The sequence below is a fragment of the Erpetoichthys calabaricus genome, chromosome 2 (assembly GCF_900747795.2).
Source record: "Erpetoichthys calabaricus chromosome 2, fErpCal1.3, whole genome shotgun sequence".
In the NCBI taxonomy this organism is placed as follows: Eukaryota; Metazoa; Chordata; class Cladistia; order Polypteriformes; family Polypteridae; genus Erpetoichthys; species Erpetoichthys calabaricus.
In genome coordinates, this window is record NC_041395.2 from 132,016,242 (window position 1) to 132,037,755 (window position 21,514).

General features: G+C 36.5%; 1 protein-coding gene across 1 annotated transcript; it reads left to right on the forward strand.

The window, feature by feature from the left end:
* Positions 1-7,214: 7,214 nt before the first annotated feature.
* Positions 7,215-16,297, forward strand: LOC127526629 (extracellular calcium-sensing receptor-like). The gene is made up of 6 exons (XM_051922542.1): positions 7,215-7,408; positions 10,088-10,382; positions 11,249-12,058; positions 12,137-12,364; positions 13,644-13,767; positions 15,353-16,297. Exons 1-6 carry the CDS (start codon positions 7,215-7,217, stop codon positions 16,249-16,251), a joined length of 2,550 nt encoding a protein of 849 aa, XP_051778502.1. The 3' UTR covers positions 16,252-16,297.
* The last annotated feature ends 5,217 nt before the right edge of the window (positions 16,298-21,514 follow it).

Consider the following 21,514-nt stretch of genomic DNA (forward strand, 5'->3'; position numbering starts at 1 on the left):
TCAAATCCTCCTGGACACTCAACATAGCCAACAAAAGACAGCAATGTTAGATATACAGTAGAGTATGGAAACTCCTCTGGACACTTTACACTGAAAGAAAAGGTTAAGACAGAGATCCTTACTCATGGCAACATAGCTGAAACAATATCAAATTAATCTCACATTATAAAAGAACCTAGGGGGCTCTGCCCCCTGCTTGCTTCGCTCGCCAACCCCTGGCATTGGGTATCCTGAAATACATTGATGTATGTATGCGATAGATTGCGGCTTTCTCCAGGAAGTAATGCAATGACTTGGTTATTTATGTGATCAACGTCAATATTCTTTGGACATAATATAGCCCAGTGCATTAATAGTGGTATCTGGTCCAATAAGATTGCTGCCCCAAACACTTCTGTCACTAAGTCCTCGCAGATAAAGGTTTGAGGGATCTGAATAATATCCAGGTGAAGTCCATACATATTGGTTAGATTTCCATCTCCTAGTTGCAACAACCAATTGGTATATTCTGGATCTGGACATCGCATGTTTTGTACTAAATGTATTTTCTCAAAGTAATGCCAATTGTCTGCGTATTTTAAACTGGACTGAACAATAGCTGAACGCATGGCATGTGGAACAATAGCCAAGCACTGTCGAAAATCTCCTCCTAATAAAAGTACTTTTCCTCCAAATGGAATCTTATTATTCATTAACATTTGGAGAAATTTATCAATGGTGTTGAGTAGATGATTGGATGCCATTGTACATTCATCTAAAATCAATAGTTTTGCAAGACGGATGTTATTTGCATTGTGACTGTTCATTTTCATAGTTAATACCGATGTTTCTGTGATTGGGACTGGACGTTTGAAGAAGGAGTGACATGTGCAACCATTTATCAACAAATTAGCTGCTACTCCGGTTGTAGCTGATGCGATAATTAACTGTCGTTTTGCAGTAAAGAAATGTATAAATGTTTCATGAGCTCCTTTGTTTTTGAGCCATGACGCGTTGTAGGCGCTTATTTACGTTAGTTGAGCTAATATTATACCTCTGGTGCCGTGTGTGTGTTTCATGTGGTAGTCGTTGTAGGCGCATGCGCCCTCCGTACTATCTCGGGTTTGACTATGCTGTGTTTTGTGGACGTTTGGCGACGCTGTACTCTCTCCGGTTTGATTGTGGGGTGGGACGCCGAAGCCTGTTGTGTTTGTTTTGTCTGTGAGTACTCATATTATTGTATTACTGTAATGTGATTCACATATGCTGTGGAGTCCGTATCTCTGGGGCTTCTGCACCATCTCGGGGGTCTGCCTGCGGTGTGTTAGACGCGCGTTGTAGGCGCTCGCAGCTTCCGTACTGTGTCGGGTTTGACTATGCTGTGTAGTGTGGACGGTTAGGGTTCCGTATTGTCTGTGCTCGTTGCTTTATTTCGTATTTTATCTCTGGGGCTTCTGTACCATCTCGGGGGTCAGCCTGCGGTGTGTTGGACGCACGTTGTAGGTGCCCGGAACCTTCCGTACTATGTCGGGTTTGACTATGCTGTGTGGTGTGGACGGTTAGGGTTCTGTATTGTCTGTGTTCGTTGCTTTATTTCATATTTTTCGTATTTTATCTCTGGGGCTTCTGTACCATCTCGGGAGTCTGCCTGCGATGTGTTGGACACGCGTTGTAGGTGCCCGGAACATTCCGTACTATGTTGGGTTTGACTTTGCTGTGTGGTGTGGACGGTTAGGGTTCCGTATTGTCTGTGCTCATTGCTTTATTTCGTATTTCCGTTAGTTGAGCTGTCGGCGCCTGCGCAATATGTCTCCTGCGTCCATATCTGGTTTACCATTCTCGGTTAGTAATATGGATATTAGGGAAATACTTACATGATGGGGAATCTTGTAGAAGTACCTGTCAGCATTAGCACGTCTTGTTACTCTTTGCATACCTGGCACTAAAATACAGCATTAAACCTTCTTGAGTGCTGGTGCTCCAACTTCACCAAAAAAGAAGTAAACTATTACTTCTAAGAAAACCTGGATGAAACTATCTGCAGACTTCCTCATATTCTTTTGCTTGGACTTCACTGCAGGACCGGGAAGAAACACTGAGATATGAATGAATCCTAAGAACCCATGGTATTGGACTGCAAATTGTAGTACAGAGTACAACCTATGTTTAAAATTAAAAATATATACAAGCTTCCAGAATGTTTTCAGAGTTCTAGCACTGGCAACTACAGTATTAAGTCATTGTCAGATATAAAGAACATTAATAACTGTCAAGACATTAAAGGAACAGAGTGCAGGACTGTCAATTATCCAGTTTAAGGAAGTCAAAAAAAAAATGACAATGACAGAATCCAGGAAGCTGAGACAATAAACAGGTTTTGATGTTTTCTGAGAAATTTTTAAATGTAGTATGTTTTGATGAGTATCATTGAGCCTGTTTAAGTAAACTGGTAGTAGTGCAGTCCACTGACAACTGAAATAAGAACAATCAAGATTACCTCAGTGTATTCACAGAGGTATGCATTACAAGTAAGGTACAAAATGCTAATAAACCCCAGTGGGCCACCCTACATCCATGAAACCTGAAAATCAAATTTGTGGGGGCTTCTGTAAAAAAAAAATTTAAAACCATTTTAGTAGTGTAGCAGTGTTGACGTGGGAAGAACTCCATTTCCCAGCAGCCCAAGGGGGATTACCCACATAGGATGACTGGAACGGAAGTAGGGACTGCTGGGGACGAAAGAGGCCAGTGGGAAAGTTTAAATGGGGGGCCGGATGGAGCAACAGGAGAGCTGTTTATGTGTATCCTGTCCTGTGCCTTCCTGTGTTTTCAAAAGGAGCGGTCACCCCTTGCCACTCAGGACTACTGGTTGGACTGTTTCACTCAAATTGCACAGAAGCTGTTCTCTTGAATCTCATCTTCACACCATACCATTTCACCTGCTTTTGCTGTATTGGACTGTATAATGACGTTGTCATAAGTGTTTATTGTTGTGGATCATTTTTATGTTACATCTGTATCACCGTAGGGGAAAGGGGAGGTTTGTCTGATTGTTGTTGTGTATTGTATTTAATATATTATTTATTCATTTGTTGGTTTTGTGTCTCTACTTCTGAGGTGTGTGGGTCAGGCCAAGGCTGGCTGCTTCCTTGGAATCTCCACCAAAAAAATAAATAAATCACTGTCTCGTCGACGGTGTGAATCTTAGCGGCACTGGACCGCTACAGTGTTATAAATTACTCAGTTATTCAATACAGTTATTACTCAATTATTTCTCAATTATTGAGTTTAAGTGAAAATTTTGTAGTAAAGTCCTAAAAACTCTTTAAAAGCAGGACTAGAAAGGGCTGGCTACAAACACTTCACAGGCTATGCAAAGCTAGATATTTGACTGGCATCAGCTTCCTGGCAAGGGAGGAGAGCACATCCATTAAATCAGGAGGTTTCAAAAAAGGGAACAAATGAATCAGAACACTACACAGTAATGAGTGCGTGTTTATAATGAGCACCATTTCAGTGATAATGAACAGTATACCAGTGATAGATAGATAGATAGATAGATAGATAGATAGATAGATAGATAGATAGATAGATAGATAGATAGATAGATAGATAGATAGATAGATAGATAGATAGATAGATAGATAGATAGATAGATAGATAGATAGATAGATACTTTATTAATCCCAAGGGGAAATTCACATACTCCAGCAGCAGCATACTGATACAAAAACAATATTAAATTAAAGAGTAATAAAAATGCAGGTAAAAAAAGACAATAACTTTGAATAATGTTAACGTTTACCCCCCCGGGTGGAATTGAAGAGTCACATAGTTTGGGGGAGGAACGATCTCCTCAGTCTGTCAGTGGAGCAGGACAGTGACAGCAGTCTGTCGCTGAAGCTGCTCTTCCGTCTGGAAATTACACTGTTTAGTGGATGCAGTGGATTCTCCATAATTGATAGGAGCCTTTTGAGCGCCCGTCGCTCTGCCACGGATGTCAAACTGTCCAGCTCAATGCCAACAATAGAGGCTGACCTCCTCACCAGTTTGTCCAGGCGTGAGGCGTCCTTCTGCTTAATGCTGCCTCCCCAGCACACCACGGCGTAGAAGAGGGCACTCGCCACAACCATCTGATAGAACATCTGCAGCATCTTATTGCAGATGTTGAAGGACGCCAGTCTTCTAAGTATAGCCGGCTCTGTCCTATCTTACACAGAGAATCAGTATTGGCAGTCCAGTCCAATTTATCATCCAGCTGCACTCCCAGGTATTTATAGGTCTGTACCCCCTGCACACAGTCACTTTTGATGATCACGGGGTCCATGAGGGGCCTGGGCCTCCTAAAATCCACCACCAGCTCCTTGGTTTTGCTGGTGTTCAGGTGTAGGTGGTTTGAGTCGCACCATTTAACAAAGTCCTTGATGAGGTTCCTATACTCCTCCTCCTGCCTACTCCTGATGCAGCCCATGATAGAAGTGTTGTCAGCGAACTTTTGCACGTGGCAGGACTCTGAGTTGTATTGGAAGTCCGATGTATATAGGCTGAACAGGACCGGAGAAAGTACAGTCCCCTGCGATGCTCCAGTGTTGCTGACCACAATGTCAGACCTGCAGTTCCCGAGATGCACATAATGATGATGACATAATGATGGCTAATACCATGCTACTGACAGTGTTCAGACTGGAAATATTGGAAGCCAGCCGTGTTTTTTTCAATCTTCGTATCAGTTTTGAATCTGTTTCTTGTGACCTGTAAAAATGGGAGGTTTCATTTGTCTGTGCAGTGTTACTGTATATTGTTGTTCAATAAACAGGACCATTATTGGGTTGAATCTGTAGCAGTACAATTTCAGTAGTCAGCCTGATCGGACTGTGACACGTGAGTCACTGTCTTCCACCCCAATACACGAGGCTGAGTCTCAGTACTTTAGCAAAACCAGCTTTATTCAGCTTGAAACAGAATGGCAGGGTTATTTATTGCAGTGGGAGCTACCACTCTCCTATACACAGACACAGCAAACGGGCAGAGTCTGGGCCAGGTCAGTGGCCAAGTTATACTCTTCCCTGCTTTTATAATGTCCCTTACATCACCCATCGGCGACAGGCGCATATAGTGCAATCTCGATCGACTTGTAGTTGTTTCCACGGTGCTATGCCACTGTTCTGCAAACCTGTGGTTGTCTCGGCAATGGACAAGCAGTCCTCCACAGACGTGGCAGTCACCCTTTGCCGTGTCATTCGATTGGGGGGGTGGTCCTAAAGGAGTTTAGAAACCTCACAGGATGTTGATGGGATATTGGAGTGCACTTTAAAGTGATTTGGTGTTCAGAGGGAAACAGTTGGAATAGGGCTGCAGCAAGTGCATATACATCACTAAATGCTGTTTTTCCATGTGATGCCAGCTTTTGTTATTTTTTACAAAACGAGTATCCATGTATAATTCAATTAGTCCGCATATCTAGTCTGCATATGGATATCCTAACTGATAACTTGTATGAGAGTAAAATTTCAGTGTTCAGCCAACAGGACCTCCCATCTAATTTGGAGTTTTTCACACACTGATAACCACCCCACAATGATTGTCATAAAAACAGAAAATCAATGTTCATATGAGCAATTACGTCTACAAAATGAACAATGACCTTTCCAAGGCACAAGAAAATTTGGACAGTGGACAAATGTGTTAAGTATAGCTTGCTATGGCTTTCATGATCAACAATGGTTTTCATGATCTCTTATGGTATAAAATTCTACTCTATGTCTCCTTAAAAGAGCAGAATGATCCTTTGTTATAAAGATAATAAGCAAGAGTACATGTGGAGTGTATACTGTGAATACTTGTAAATAAGCCAGATCAGAAGATAACTCAGTTTCCAACTCTGGCTACCATGAAAGGTTTTGGCCATATGCTCATTTTCTGGAAGGTCGACTCACCAATCACAACTCTCAAAAAGTTTTTTTAGCTGAAATTTTACAGTTAACTCTATATATAAGCTGTCCATTACATCGTCTTAGCAGACTCTAAGCCATAACACATATCTCACCAATTGAGAAATGCAAATGTCATCAGCATTTATTAGAACATGTAGAGCATTTTTGTTTTGAACTGTCTGGCATTATTACATGGTCAGGGGCTGATCTACCATTCAGACATACTAGGTTTACAGTCAGGGGCATATAATGGCAAAGGGCATTTTTTGGATGAAACAACGGAGTATCCAATGGCCAAAATGATGAAGGGGCCTCGTCAAAAATCCAAGTCAACTCCACCTGTACTTGATGAAGTGAACAAGCCTTGCACAAACCCAGTGTCTGTGTACTGCATTGTTAAAAGTACAATCAACTCTTTGTTAAAGAGCTAAGTCAATCTTAATCTGCTTTTGCCTTTGTGAAGACAAGAAGCTCTGTGATTGTGATATTCACCATGAATAAGCTGTATTGAAAGTACTGATTACTGAAATAAGACCTTGTGGCTTTCTTGGCTAGGCCATGGCTCTCACACCCAAGAACTGTCAGGGTTCACTGAATCTGCATGACATAAAAATGTAGTGTTCTAGTACCTTCACTGATAGTCAGCTCTGAGAATAAGTACAGTATATAAGTAGTACTTACAGACTAAGTAAGGAACAATTGTGTGTATTTAGGTTTTGTTCTTAATTGTTTACTTTCAGTTCTTAATTGTATTAAGTCAAGACAAAGGCCAGGTTGTCCTTTGGAAGACTACTCTAGAAGGCAGCAGTAAACCAGAGGTGTGCCAAATAGAAAGAATGAAATACCATATGTGATACAAAGAGTGAAATACCAAAATTACAATTTTTAATTAGTCCTAACTTTTGCTAAAAACAATGGTCAAGTAAGTGTTCCTCTTAATATTTTTTAATGGAATATATATGAATTTTTTGCATATGTTTTTACTTATTTGTTCAAATGCACTGTTTAGTAGGTACTATAAAATATTAAAATATTCATAAATTGTCATTTCATGATTTACTATTGGGATTTCATACTACCTACCTCATTGTTATTTACAAAAAATAACAGTATTTTCCTTATATCTTACTACACTGATTAATGTGTACATGATATGTTTATCTGTGCGAATACATTCATTTATTGCACCTCTGAGAATCAATACATAAGTAGGAGGAGCAATTTGATAATGTATTAAACCAATCAAACTTTATATAAATAACACATACGTAAACCATTTTAAGGCAAAAAAAAACTTTGAAAATGATAGAGTTAATACTCCTGGCACTTTTAGCAGGGGCACAAGAACCATTTTGTAAGCCTTATAGTAAAGCAGCATTGCCTCTGTTTTTTAAAGATGGGGATGTCATAATTGGAGGAGTCTTCTCATTCCACAATAATGTTTTTAACTCTCAACCAACTTTTACAGCAAAACCAGAACCATTTAAGTGCAAAGAGTAAGTATAGAATTCAGTTTTAAAAAATGTTTATTGATATACTTGCATGTAATTGTAAATATTATCTTAAAGGGCTTACAGAGATATCAATAATTTAATACACAGTTTACAATTCTGTAGATTTTACATCATACTTCAGTTTTCTACCAAACAAAGAAAAATATATTTTATTTTTTCTTTCAAATGGAAAAAATAATGAAATGTGTAATTGGGAATTTTTAATTACTTTTCTTATGTCTGTCTATTCTACTGTAAATTCATAAATATGATGGAATATACCAAGGATATGTAGAAAATGCTATTTTTTGTATGACATTATTTTTATTGCTGTTGTTACTATTATTACCAGAGATGTATTGGATGCAAAGACTGCCACTAACACTATGCACATTCTGCATTTTTAAGAAAGAAAAAAATAATCAACAAACTGCAACAATGTTACCATCTAATGCATAAAGCTAAAAGTGTGTTTGTTTGTTCTATATAAATTCACATCATTGAACCTCTTCATTTTCCTTGCACTGTGGTAGCACTGCTGCCTTGCAAAAAGGAGATCAAGGTTCATGTCCCAGGGGCCCCCAGCACGGAGTATGCAAAGATATGAATATTAGTTAGGTTAGGTGATGGTAAATTGGCCCTTGTGTGACACTGAGTTTACCCTGTGATAGACTTGGTACCATTACGGGACTGTTCCTGCCTTGTGCCCAATGTTTGCTGTGATAGGCTGTAGCTTCCCCATGACCCTACTCTGGATAAGCAGCTTTAGAAGATGGATGAACCTTATGCCGGATAAATTTTTCACAGACTCCCTATGTGCACATAGGCTATGTTTTCTTCCAACCATTTTCCCACCTGGGGAAATTATTAAGTGACCATACCTGAGCAGCAATATAAACATGCTAGCAAATACATTAGAAGAAAATCAATCTAATAAATAAAATATTATATTATTATAATAAATACCTAAACCACTAATTTTGTTGTACATATAGTTATTCTGCGATTAAAATTAGGTTAATTTTAGTTCTATGCAGCTGAACAGTGGTTATCCCTTATGTTAAGGGACTGCTGACACAAGGAAGAATATCAAAAGTCTTAATCAGGGCATATTGAAAAAACAACTAGCTGTGTAGAATCTGATGACTTAGGATAGAATTGTATTACAAAGACAAGCCACTTTTCATGACACATACACACCAACAAGAAGCCACCAGCTCAACCAGAGCAGTGCACATGACAGCTTTAACAGCAGTGAAACCTTTGGTTAAAACGTCTTAGTTTGGAGCTTTTTTATTGTCCCATTAAATTTTTAGAAGTAAACGCAAGATCTGAAGCTTTATTTTTTTTATTTTGGAGTGGAGTTAAGCTAAAGAAAAAATGTTTAGATAAAAGAGCTATTTCATTATGCAAATTAAAGTAAATGTGTGCTGTGAACCAATTTGCTATAGTGCCACCCTATTACAGACCAGCACTTCAGCTTTAGCTAATCAAGTGGATGGTAGGCAAAGGCACAGCATTTCTGAGTTATAGCAGGTTAAAATAAAACAAAACACCATGAGAACGATCTTTTTCTGAATTTGTTTTTTGAGCATATTTTCTCATAAACCCAGTAATGGGAACTAAGGAATTTATAACACCAAAATATTTTTTTAAAAGGATCTTGGGGATCCAGAGGATTAAGTTTTGTTTCATATTTCTTGGAAACAAACATCTTTATGTCTATTATTGTCATGAATATTGTCCAAATCCAACAAAAATCTTAAAATGTAGTGATGGGTAAGTCATAACAGAATTTATATACTCTTAAATTAATCTCATAAACTGAAATAATACACTAAACCTATTTGAGAAGCGAGAATTATTACACTTACATTTGGACAGACGTTTACATAAATAAAACAATACATACATTTATTTGGTAGACAGATTGATGGACAATGAAAAATGTAATGAAAAAGGTATCTACTGATTTTCATTATCTGTTACTATCAATTCAATATATTTTCAAAAATGCAAGTTGTTATGCTTAAGAGTTATAATTTGTACCAAGTCTGCTATGCTTTTCATTCGTGCTATATCTTGTGTAATGTTTTCAGTTAGAGAAGCACCAGAATGGAATTTTTGTCAGCAATAGACAATAATAAAATGCTAAACATGATAAGCAATAAGGTAGAAGAAAAAAGCAGACTAGAACTAGCATTTGCTATGAATGAGAAAACTGTAATTTAAAACATATGTTTATTTGTGTTTTTAAGATTAAACATTCCAATAAAAGTATTAAAAAACTATTTTGTAACCTAGTTTATGGTTTGTTATTTAGGTTAGGTTAAATGTAATATTCATTTGTGCAATTTAGTAACATTTTAATTAAAAATTTGTTATGAGAAGGCATCATGCTGCTTTTCATTTGCATAAAATGAATGGATTACCGGTGCTTTGGTTTTTTTTACTCATGTAGTTGTTGTTCTGTACTGGTTGTTCCAGAACTACAATGATTCTAAATGGCAGAAGACAATTTTTAAGTAAATATTGAATTTATTTTCATTTGTATTTAATTGCTATTGAAATGCTAAGTAAATTCAAATGCTTCCTTAATAAATAATATTAGAAAGAATACTGTGCTCATTTGGAACAAATACATTTTATTGACACACATTGAAAAAATTCTTGTGTTTACAGCTTAAACCTGATGGAATTACAGTTGGCTCAGACAATGATTTTCACTATTGAAGAAATAAATAATAACACATATCTTCTGCCAGACCTTTCCGTAGGCTATAAGATTTACAGCGACTGCAGTTCTGTAACTCTTGCAACAGATGCTGCAATGGCACTAGTGAATGATCCTAATGAAGAAACATTTTTTAACAACCATTGTGAAAAAACATCTACTGTTCATGCACTTATAGGACTTTCTGAATCACCACTAAGCATTTCTGTGGCAACAGTTATTGCCCCATTTCGTATACCAATGGTAAGTTATATTTTACAACCCAGGTTGAATACAACAGTGCCTGAAATATAGTAAGTCCTTGTTGTAAACATGAACAGTGGCATTTTCCTTCAACCCCTTTAAAAGAGGCAAAAGTATGGATGCCTTGTTTTTGGCTGTATTGATATTGTTTACTATTGTACTAAGGATACTATGGTACAGTATGGGACTTCTAAATCCTCTGACGTAATCTTTATTTTACTTAGTTACATTGTTCTCTAAATTTTGCATTTTTGTTCTATAAATATGAGTGAATGTGCCCTCCTTTGACCACCTTATTTCATAATACAATGGATAAATAATGTTGACATGTTTTTTTTTTGTTTTGACTATAAAATACACACGTGCAAAGGCTATTGGATGACCCATACAGACTTAATGCAGTGATGCAGTAAGCTGTGGCCACCTTGAGAACTGAGTATTAAATGTGGCATTTGCTTTGCTCACAAGCCTCCAGAAATCAATTTTCAAATAGGTGTTTGTCTTTGTGTAGTTTGCACAATCTCCCTCAGTCTGTTTGGGTCTTTCTTCAGATATCCCAGTTTCCCTTGCAAATATCAAACACATGCTTTTTAGGTTAATTAGCAACTGTAAACACACAACAAAGAGTTTGTTTGGATGTGCCAAGTGATAGATTGTGTCATCATCCACAGATATCTTCACTCTTAAGACTAGTTCTGCCATTATAAGCTCTGGCTTATAATAGATTGAGTGTAGATTAAACCGGTCTGAAGATGGATGGATATTTCCAGTTCATAGATAAATTCTAGGTCTGTTTTAATATAAATGAAAAATAAAACAATTTAAACATATATACTGTTATCCTGAGGTATTTGTTTCCTTTTCAGATTAGCTACTTTGCCACATGTGCTTGCCTAAGTAATAGGAAAGAATTTCCAACATTTTTCAGAACAATACCAAGTGATTACTACCAAAGCAAAGCCCTAGCACAGCTGGTGAAACACTTCGGGTGGACTTGGATTGGAGTAATACGAAGTGACAATGAATATGGAATCAATGGAATGGCTACTTTTATTGAAACTGTTCAGCTAGAAGGTGTTTGCATAGACTATGTTGCTGTCATCTCTAGAAACAATCCACGAGAACGATACCTTGAAACTGTCAATAGTATTAAACAGTCAACTTCTAAAGTTATTGTGGCTTTCACATCTTCTGTAGATTTGGAGAGTTTAATTCAGGAAATTTTAATTCAGAATATTACTGGCTTACAATGGGTAGGAAGTGAAGGGTGGATTTCTAATATCAAATTAGCAACAAATGAAACATACAGAATTCTTGGTGGTGCCATTGGATTTGCAACAAGCAATGCAGAGATACCAGGTTTGAAAGAGTTTCTAATTAACCTCCATCCTTCTGAAAATCATGGAAGCTCCATTTTGGAGGAGGTTTGGGAAAGTACTTTTAACTGCAGCTTGACTCTGAAAAATGGTACTGACATGAATAATCTTTGTGAAAAAACTGATACTTTAAGTCAAGTAAATAACCTGTACACTGATGTCTCAGATTTGAGAATTGCTAATAATGTTTATAAAGGGGTATATGCATTAGTCCATGCAGTTCATAATATATCCATATGTGGTAAATCTAAAATGACACAAAATAATTGCACAGAAATTCTGAAAACGAAACCATGGCAGGTAAGATAATAAACAACATGAAATTTAACTGCTTTTATCACTTGGTAGTAACAGTAACTTGATGTTTTAACTTTTCAGGTACTTCAGTCCTTGAAACGAGTCAACTTTACAACTAAGCAAGGTGAAAATGTGTATTTTGATGATAATGGGGATCCAGCGACTCATTATGAATTACTAAACTGGCAAGTCAATGCAGAAGGATTAATTCAATTTGTAACTGTTGGAATCTATGATGCTTCTCTACCAGAAGGAAAACAACTTAAAATTAATAACAGCTCCATTATCTGGGCAGGATCACAGAATGAGGTAATATTTTTAAGTTATTAATGTCATTTTGTGATACACGTCAATTCTTAAAATACATTTTATCTGGTTTTTTTACTTCTTTAAAAATAAATTAAAAACTGAAATGCATTAAAATACACAGTAGCTGCTTTATTAGGTACAGTACACCTACTAATTAATTCAAGCAGCCTGCTCCTCCAAATATAGACAATCATGTGGCTGTAAGTTAGTATACTCAGTATATACCATGAAGATTTGGTTTTGGGATTTAGTTGTTCTTCAACCCAACATTATAATGGGCAAATATGTAATTTAAGTGACTTAGATTGACATGTGCTTGTTGATGCCAGGCATAGTGGTTTGAGCATCTTAGAAACAGCTGCCTTTTCATACTCTACATTCTTTAAAGTTTACAGATGCTGGTGTGATAACAATAATAAAAAAAACTTTGATAAGCAGCAAATATGCGGCTGTAAACACCTTGATAATGAGACAGGTTAGAATAGAATGATCAGACACATTCAGGATAACAAAAAACCACAAATATTCAAATAACAGCTCTTCACAACAGTAGTGCACAGATAGGCATCTCTAAAAGTCCCAGAAGTAAGTGGACTGAGCAGCAGTAGGCCTTCCGGAATATACTCTTCTCAGTTATGAACAGGAAATTGCAGCTACTGTTGATGCATGAACACCAAAACAAGAAAACATCAAACTGGAATACTGAACGTTGGAACTGGAATTTGTTGTAAATCAGATAGATTGCTGGATTAATCCTGTCTAGTGTCAACAGTACAGAATACTGGTGTGAGGGTGATTGCATGCAGATTTCTTTTTGGCATTTATTACGCCTCTTAATAATTGAGAGTGACCATAAAATATCTGATCAGGCTGCTAATCAGGTGCATTCATTTATGGCCTCGGTGTACCCTTTTCAAATTTCCTACAGAATAGTTCAACATGTCTCAAACTATTTCCCCAAACATGACAGTGGTGTAAGTTTACCTCCCAGATACCAGTCTAATAGAGCAAAGAATGGGAAGTTTGCAGCAGGGGCGTGTGTCTGAAAAATCTGCAGAAACTACTTAATGACATTCTGTCAGCTTTGATCAAACATCCCAAAACTCTTTCTAGTTCAATCCATGCTTCATATAGGTTGTACTTAATAAAGTGGACTTCAAGTGTATGTGAACTTTAGTGTGACACAATCATGTACTCAAATGAGTCATTTACTGTATTTGCTAGTTTATGTAGATATCTTAATGTAGTGGCATAACCATCTTTTGCCTTTTTTTCCAAGATGCCAAAATCAGAATGCAGTAAGAGCTGTAAACCTGGAACCTATAAGGCTATTCAACAAGGGAGGCCAATCTGTTGTTTTGATTGCATACCCTGCGCAGATGGAGAAATCAGCAATGTAACAGGTAAGTCTTCAATAATATGTAACATAAATAACTTGCATGAATGAAAAGAATGTTATATTAATAACACTTTAAATTGCCTGCAATTGTTACATGGAATTACTGGAAAGGTTAGGCAAATATCACATCTTTAGTGATTTTAGTTTTACTTTAATACCTCTCCTAATGAATCAGCTCAAAAACTACTGGAAAAATGCAGTACATGCATTTACATGTTCAAATACTTGTCAACTAGAGTGCTAAGGTAGTCGCTTTGAACCCTCTCTATACTGTTTAGTGATATTGTGCATTTTGTAGAATGTGAAGTTACTATATATGAGAGCATAGTTATTTTAGATGTACTGCAGTTATTTTAATATTTTTATAAAGTAATAAATATAACTTGCCTAGTACATTGCAAAATGTAAACTGATATTTTTAAAAACTAAAACTAAGATTGTAAAGATGGTAGAAGCTGGGAAAAAGAAATGCCATGTAGTCAGATCATTGGGTTTAGCACCGGGCTGTGAAAGGGTGCCAGAGCAAGGCGTAGAAAGGGGTAGGTATAGAGAGCACTCTCCTACAAGCAGGAGGTGGTTTTCCTCTGCGAAAATCCATTGGAATGCATGTGTGGCCATCAATAACTCTCCTTAAGTATCCTGGCTTGGATCAGCTCATTTAGTTAGGGAAAGTGGTCCCAAGTGAGGTGAAAGGCAGAGCCAGTGGCGTGAATGTGCAAGCTGTGAATAAGGCATGTGGAGCTGCATGGAAGGGAGCGAGGATGATCAGCTGTGGTAGAGGGCAGCCAATGTAGACGAGTAATGTAGACGAGTAATGACATGCCCTTCACCCCACCAATGGCATTAAAAATACATATCCGTATTGCTTCTTCTGGTATGTTTACATCCAATAATGAAATTTCTTATAACAAACTATAATCCTGTAACGCTTCTGCATCATTCATTGAAGTATTGCTGTATTTTACAAATTTCCATCTCAAGTTTACATGTCCCTTTGTCAGAATATACAAAACCTCAATAAACATTCACCAGATCTAGTCTTTTTAGAATTATTTTATCATACACATAAAATGAGTTCAAAGCACTTACATTTTGAGATTACATGAATCAAACACTTATACAGTCCAACACTGCAGGATGTTTTCAGCTCCAAAACAATACATATATGAATGGCAGAATATGTTCATAATATGCTGGTATTTTTAACCTACAAAATAATGTTCAGCTATTTGTTATATAAACCTACATCTCATCAGCTTTGGGTGCTAGGCAGGAAACAAATAGAAGTGATGGGAGTCTTTCACAGGACACACTAATGCACTCACCCACACAGGAACACTTTAGATACATTAATTAATTGATGCAGAAAAACAAATCTGGTCATGTTGAGAACATATTGAGAACTTTACTGGCCAACAATTGCACCTGGTCTGTAAAAGTGTGAAGCAGAACCAATGCCTTAAAATATTTTTGTTTGTCTTACATTTAGGTCTACCAGAATTATATTATACAATAGGATTCCTGATTTGTATTATAATAATTGCAATAGGTTTAATTTTACAGATTCTTCTTTCCCTTTTGTTTTTCAGATTCTGTTGAATGTTTAAAGTGTCCTGAGGAATATAGATCCAGTGAGGAAAAAGATAAATGCATCTTGAAGGATGTTGAGTTTTTAACATATGGAGAAATCATGGGAGTAATACTGACAGTGTTTACACTGCTTGGAGCCTGCTTGACTGTGTCTGTAGCATTTGTTTTCTTCTGTCATAGAAAAACTCCTATTGTGAGAGCCAATAATTCTGAATTAAGCTTTCTCCTCTTATTTTCTTTAACATTGTGCTTCCTTTGCTCCCTCACATTCATTGGCCAGCCCTCAGATTGGTCCTGTATATTACGTCATACAGTCTTTGGGATTACATTTGTTATGTGTGTATCTTGCATCTTAGCAAAAACTATAGTTGTGTTAATGGCATTCAATGCCACACGTCCTGGTGCTAATGTTATGAAATGGTTTGGTCCCCTTCGACAAAGATTAAGTGTTTTTATCTTAACATTTATTCAGGCCTTCATGTGCACGGTCTGGTTAATAACTTCTCCACCATTTTTTTCCTCAAACATAAAATCATATAAGCACAAAGTCATTTTTGAGTGTGACCTCGGGTCAACAGTGGCCTTTTATATCATGTTGGGGTATATAGGGGTTCTCTCTGCTTTGTGCTTCATGCTCTCCTTTTTAGCTCGTAAATTACCAGATAATTTTAATGAAGCAAAATTCATCACCTTCAGCATGCTCATCTTCTGCGCAGTTTGGCTGACTTTTATACCAGCTTATATCAGCTCTCCTGGAAAATACACTGTGGCTGTTGAGATATTTGCAATCTTGGCCTCAAGTTTTGCCTTGCTTTTCTGCATTTTTACTCCCAAATGTTATATTATACTATTAAAGCCGGAACAAAATACAAAGAAATCTGTAATCGGCAAAAAGTGATTGACATCAGTAACCAAAATAACTGCAAATATTATTTAACAATAAACACCTGTGTTTATACATACAGTACTTTGGTTTTGTGCTGCATCTTAATTTGTACCTTAGCAATATAAATGATCATTCTATAAATTAAGTGTACAAAAACTCATCCTAAGAATGATAAAAAATGTATAAAATTGAAAAATAATTTATTTTATTTTAACACTAAGCTTAACATTGTCAAGTTGCATCAGCCAGGAATGAATAACTTAGTATGACTTGGCATTCCATCTCCAGCAGCAAGGGTGCTTGTAAAAACAGCAAGGCTGCAATGTCCAAAACCAAATTCCATCTAATTTGGCAAAGCTGAGCAGTCCTTTTAATGATAGTGAGACACCTAAAGGAGCTATTTAAAGAGCAAAAGGATCTATTCTGGCACTTAACACTGGATACATTTGGTAACGAGGTCAACTCTGTGTTATTGGATAGAGTAATTCATTAAGTTTTGTATATTACCCTTTGCTCATATCTCAAGATTTAGGCTCTCAAGACTTGAATAGCTATAGATATGAGAACTATTTTGTCACTTATGCGGTTACAACTTTGAACTCAAAGTTACAAAGTGGGTGACAAATGTTAGATGCTGCAGTGCAGAGAACATTTAACATTCTTATTGCTGATAATTGCAGTCAGTTGGGAGGCCAGATAATGGCAACCTTTCTAATTACCTTCTTGATTTTTGTTACGGTAACTGTTATATATTTGTATAGTATATCTCTGTACAAATCTGTTGCATAATACCTAAATTATACCAACCTATTTAATAGTACTTTATAAAATGAAAATATATTGCATATTATCAATGCATAGATGCACTACTCTCTTTATAGAGTTTGCATATTCTCCTGGAGTGCATGTGGGATTTTGTTATAAACTTTAATTTCATCAAGTGACCATCTAGGTAGAGTCTAGATGAATCAGTAACTTTTAATTGGACCAGAGTGATGTACTTTGCAAAGCCCACCTAGGCGCTTATTGCTGAATTGTACTGTTTACTTCCAAGATATATTCTGCCTTCTGAAATCATGACTAACATAGAATTTAGATATAAGAACAAATTTATATACTGTGCAAGGTAAAAAATATCTCACTAACCAAGCAATAAAATTGTTTAGATTTACCTAAACAACAACATTTTTTTATATAGCACCGTTTCATACATCAAAGTGCTTTACAGTAAGTATAAGAAAGATTTGCAATTGCAAAGACCAATAAACAAATGCAATCTTGCACAATGCAAGTAAACAAATATGTAATAGTGACAGAAGTGCCTTTACACATGGCTTAAATTAATATTAACTAAAATCAGTTATTACGTCTCTAATGTATATAATGGTACAGTTAATGTATATAATGGTCAAATGCTACAGTCAGATAGGCAAGGAGGAAAGCAAAACAAAAAAAAAAACTCTACCTGGGGGGATCCTGGGGAAAATAAACCTCCAGGTGTTCTGGACATTCTATAGAACATAAATGTTATAAAGTAATACATCATTGAATGTGTGTACATGGACACACCAAACTGGGATAGGGTGAGTAATCAGGTTAAGGCAGAAGCCTGGTTTCTCAAAAACTTCTGTTTATCTTCACAAATCCACTTATGGAGTTCTACCTTGGCAAAAAGTTCTGTTGTCATTAAACTGCACAAAGAAAGAGTTAAATGTCATCCAATTTGAAAACAAGCAAGGAGCCTTTTTTTGTCTCCTGACCGATGTGTGGAATGTTACTTTTACAAGTAACTTAGTTACGTTACTTACAAAAAAAGTGACTAAATATGTTATGTACAGTAGTTATGTATTATAAAATCAAATGTGTTACAAACTGTACATTACTTTTGCCTCACTTTTTCTTCTTTTGAATGAAAAACTGCACAATTGACTGGCAGCCTTTGTTATTAAATCCTGAGCCAATATATAAACCTTCATGAAACTGACCAGAATATAGTCAAACATGATCATTTTCTTTTGCTTTATAAATAATTTTAGTCCATGTGCTTTGAAGTGAATAATATCTATCCCTTTTTTACATCATCGACCTGAGCCCCCTAAGATTTGCTGTATTAACTCTGTCCACTACTCAACCCAATCACTGTTTCAAGTGTTTCTATGTATCTATAGAAAATAGCTGGATGAATACTAAGCTGACACTATTCATTGGTTTCTGTTACTGGATTGGACGCAGCAAACTATTTCCTGCTTGGCTGTGCTATTGTGCGCTCCAAATAGTAAAATAAGTATTGCTTTAGGTTATTTGTTACTTTGGACTTCATAACACACATTACTATTAACATGCTACTCTCAACACAGTTACCAAGATTTTTCTACTGAGCTGAGCACTGTACATTCAGTTCATCAACATGAATTTAGTGATTTCTGAAATACTGAGATTAATTATTTCAACGAGGAGAAATAATAATGCAGTTGCCTGTGCATTTGCCTCAGGAAATTTATCTTTGTGTATGTTTCTACTCTTTTCTATCTGTGGCTGATGGAAGAGTGTGTGACTCTAACACACATGCAGTCTAACAGAGTGCATCAGAAATGTGCAAATTATGAAATTCTCAACTGCAACCCGGTTAAGGGTTTACATGACCAAATAAATGGGTTACTCACAGAGAAATCTGCATGTGTTAACCCAGTGTCTCAGAGACTAACCGGTTACTCTAACTGGAATAAGGATATACATAGCATTTTTGAAACTGGGTTTTTGTAAATAACTGGGTTGAATAGGCACATGTAAATACACTTATTGTTATGTCTGCATTGTCCTAAAATATTAGATACACTGGTCTCCATTAAAAGTTAGGGCATCCATATTCCTTCCAACATCAGAGGGCTTCAGAGTACTTTAATCAGATGGTGGTAGCCTCAGACAACAAAAACTAGCTTGATGCTGTATACTGATAATTCTCTTTCCAATCAGCTGTTGTAGAGCTGTGATTCCACACGCAGATACAGTGATATAAATACTCCGAGTGGTGCAGTGAGAGTAATAAGGAAAAAGATGATCCGCAACATTTTTGTGCGTATGCACCATTTATACATGAGCCCCCAGGTCTTGTTTATCTCGGTGTGAAGTGCCCGGTGTTGTATAGGGTAAATAATATATTGTTATTTGGAACACATGCATTTCATGTGTGTTCTGTGTCAACAGCGATCTATGTAAATTTAGGATGACAGGAACTGCGAGAAATGCAAGAAATGTTGAACTCATAGCTAAAACAGAAAATTTTTTCATGTTATAGTACTAACGACAACATTTTGACATGAAGTGTATAATGTGTGAAGACCGAAGTCCAAATATCAAAAAAACACTTTCACAAAAGGTACACGTATAACAAAACAAGTGCACTTTTATTCAAGAATATAACCAAAGAAAAATAAATTTGGTCAGGGTACAACATCGAAACAACAAAACGATAAAATTAAGTCAGTCATGCAATGTGTCTCAGCAATTTCACAATTGATTTATAAGCTGCATGATAAATTAGAGGTTGAAGTTAGTAGTACCATGAAATAAAAGGGTGCAATGTGCTATAATATACAACAGAATAGCTGTGGGTGTACTGCAAAGAGCAAATGAGTTCAGGTATTGTATATTATATTTGTTCATCTGACATGGTTATATTTAAATCCTAATTTAATTTTTATGTAGTTAGAGAAATGCCTTTGTGCTTATTTATTGTTATGTATTATTTTTTCATTTATTTATTTTATTTGATTGTTGTTTATTTTTAAATTATAAACAGTTGGTAAACTTCAGTTTTCTGTATTTTTATTACCCAGATTAGCAAAACAATATTAACCATAATATCCATCATTTTGAATATATTGAATATGTATATATTATTTAAATATATGCTATGGACACTAGAGGGCTCCTCAAACCCAACAAAACAGACACAGGCCACAAGTTAAAAGCACGAAGAGCCTATTTAGGAAACTCTTTCCAACTTGTTCCCCAGCTCCACAGCCACAAGTAAATAATATTTCTTCTTTCTCTGTCCTTCTCCTCCACTCCTCCCACCAAGCTTCGTCCACCTTCCACCTGACTCTGGCCTCTTTTATTGGCCAACCCGGAAGTGCTTGCAGACCACATGGGCAGAAGAGCAGAAGCACTACCATGTTGGGCATAAACTTCATGCCATATGGCTCTTCGACTTTCACAGCACCCCCTGGCAGTATCCACGTTACCCAACAGGGCTGAGATATAGAACTCCAAGTCCCATGGTGGAACTCTGCATATATTTTTAATGTGGTACAATAAATTCCTGTTCACTGTAAAGCAACTCAAGCCAATAAGAGGCTTATCAGGGGCTGATGGCTATTTTTGCTTCAAAATACAGACATTTGTGTCCATTTTCACCATTTGTATACACTAACCTATCATTTTCAATCCCTAAAAAACAAGGATTTCTAAAACCACTCTCTCTAGACCCAGATGCTTTTATAAACACGGCATCAGCATTGTGATGTAGTTGGACAAAAATGGACTTTTCTGAAAACGATACTTTAATCGAACTCATAGGTTCATTTTTGTTTCGTGGCCATTCACTGATTGGATTGTGCTCATTACAATGTCTTATTCACTGATTGGTGACCCCTTCATGGAAGAAAAACATATTCCAATATATCAGGCATAGTGCCTGGTGCTTGTGGTACTGCTTACTTATATGCATCTAAATTGCATTTTTTAAAATTGGTTGTAACAGTTCTGTGATAAATCCCTAAGTGGAATGCATTACCATGAAAGTCAGATTAATAAGTCAGCTGACAGTTTCTTATCAATATTTATTACTTAATCTGTTCAGTAAGGAGGAGTGCTTTCCACAGTAAAATTAATAACAAGGTGCTTAACAAAATAGATGGTTGTACAATGCTGCTGAGCTCACAATATTACAGGACAGAGAGAGACATGAAAGCCCAGGTCAGTTAAGTAAAGATACAGACACACGTGGGTATGCATTCGCTTATATTTTCTATTGAGTTTTTTACAAATGTTGTTTAGTACAGTATGCGCTCCAGTTGCTGTGGACTGCACATAATCAACCCTCTTGCGAAAGTGGTGTTTTTATTTAATGATAAGACAACCATTCTGAAACTAGTTACTTTCAACTATAATCAGCACATTAACATGACACAGGGCAATTCGCTCAAGCTACTTAAAGAATTTGTTTCTTTTTGTATGCTGTGAACACATTATCAGAGTCCTGCATGTGCTGATA

Excerpts from the sequence above, each read along its gene's own strand:
- LOC127526629 (XM_051922542.1), top strand. The coding sequence starts at position 7,215 with ATGATAGAGTTAATACTCCTGGCACTTTTAGCAGGGGCACAAGAACCA. Across the intron at positions 7,409-10,087 it reads GAACCATTTAAGTGCAAAGA|CTTAAACCTGATGGAATTAC; the intron begins GTAAGTATAGAA and ends TTGTGTTTACAG. Across the intron at positions 13,768-15,352 it reads AGAAATCAGCAATGTAACAG|ATTCTGTTGAATGTTTAAAG; the intron begins GTAAGTCTTCAA and ends TTTGTTTTTCAG.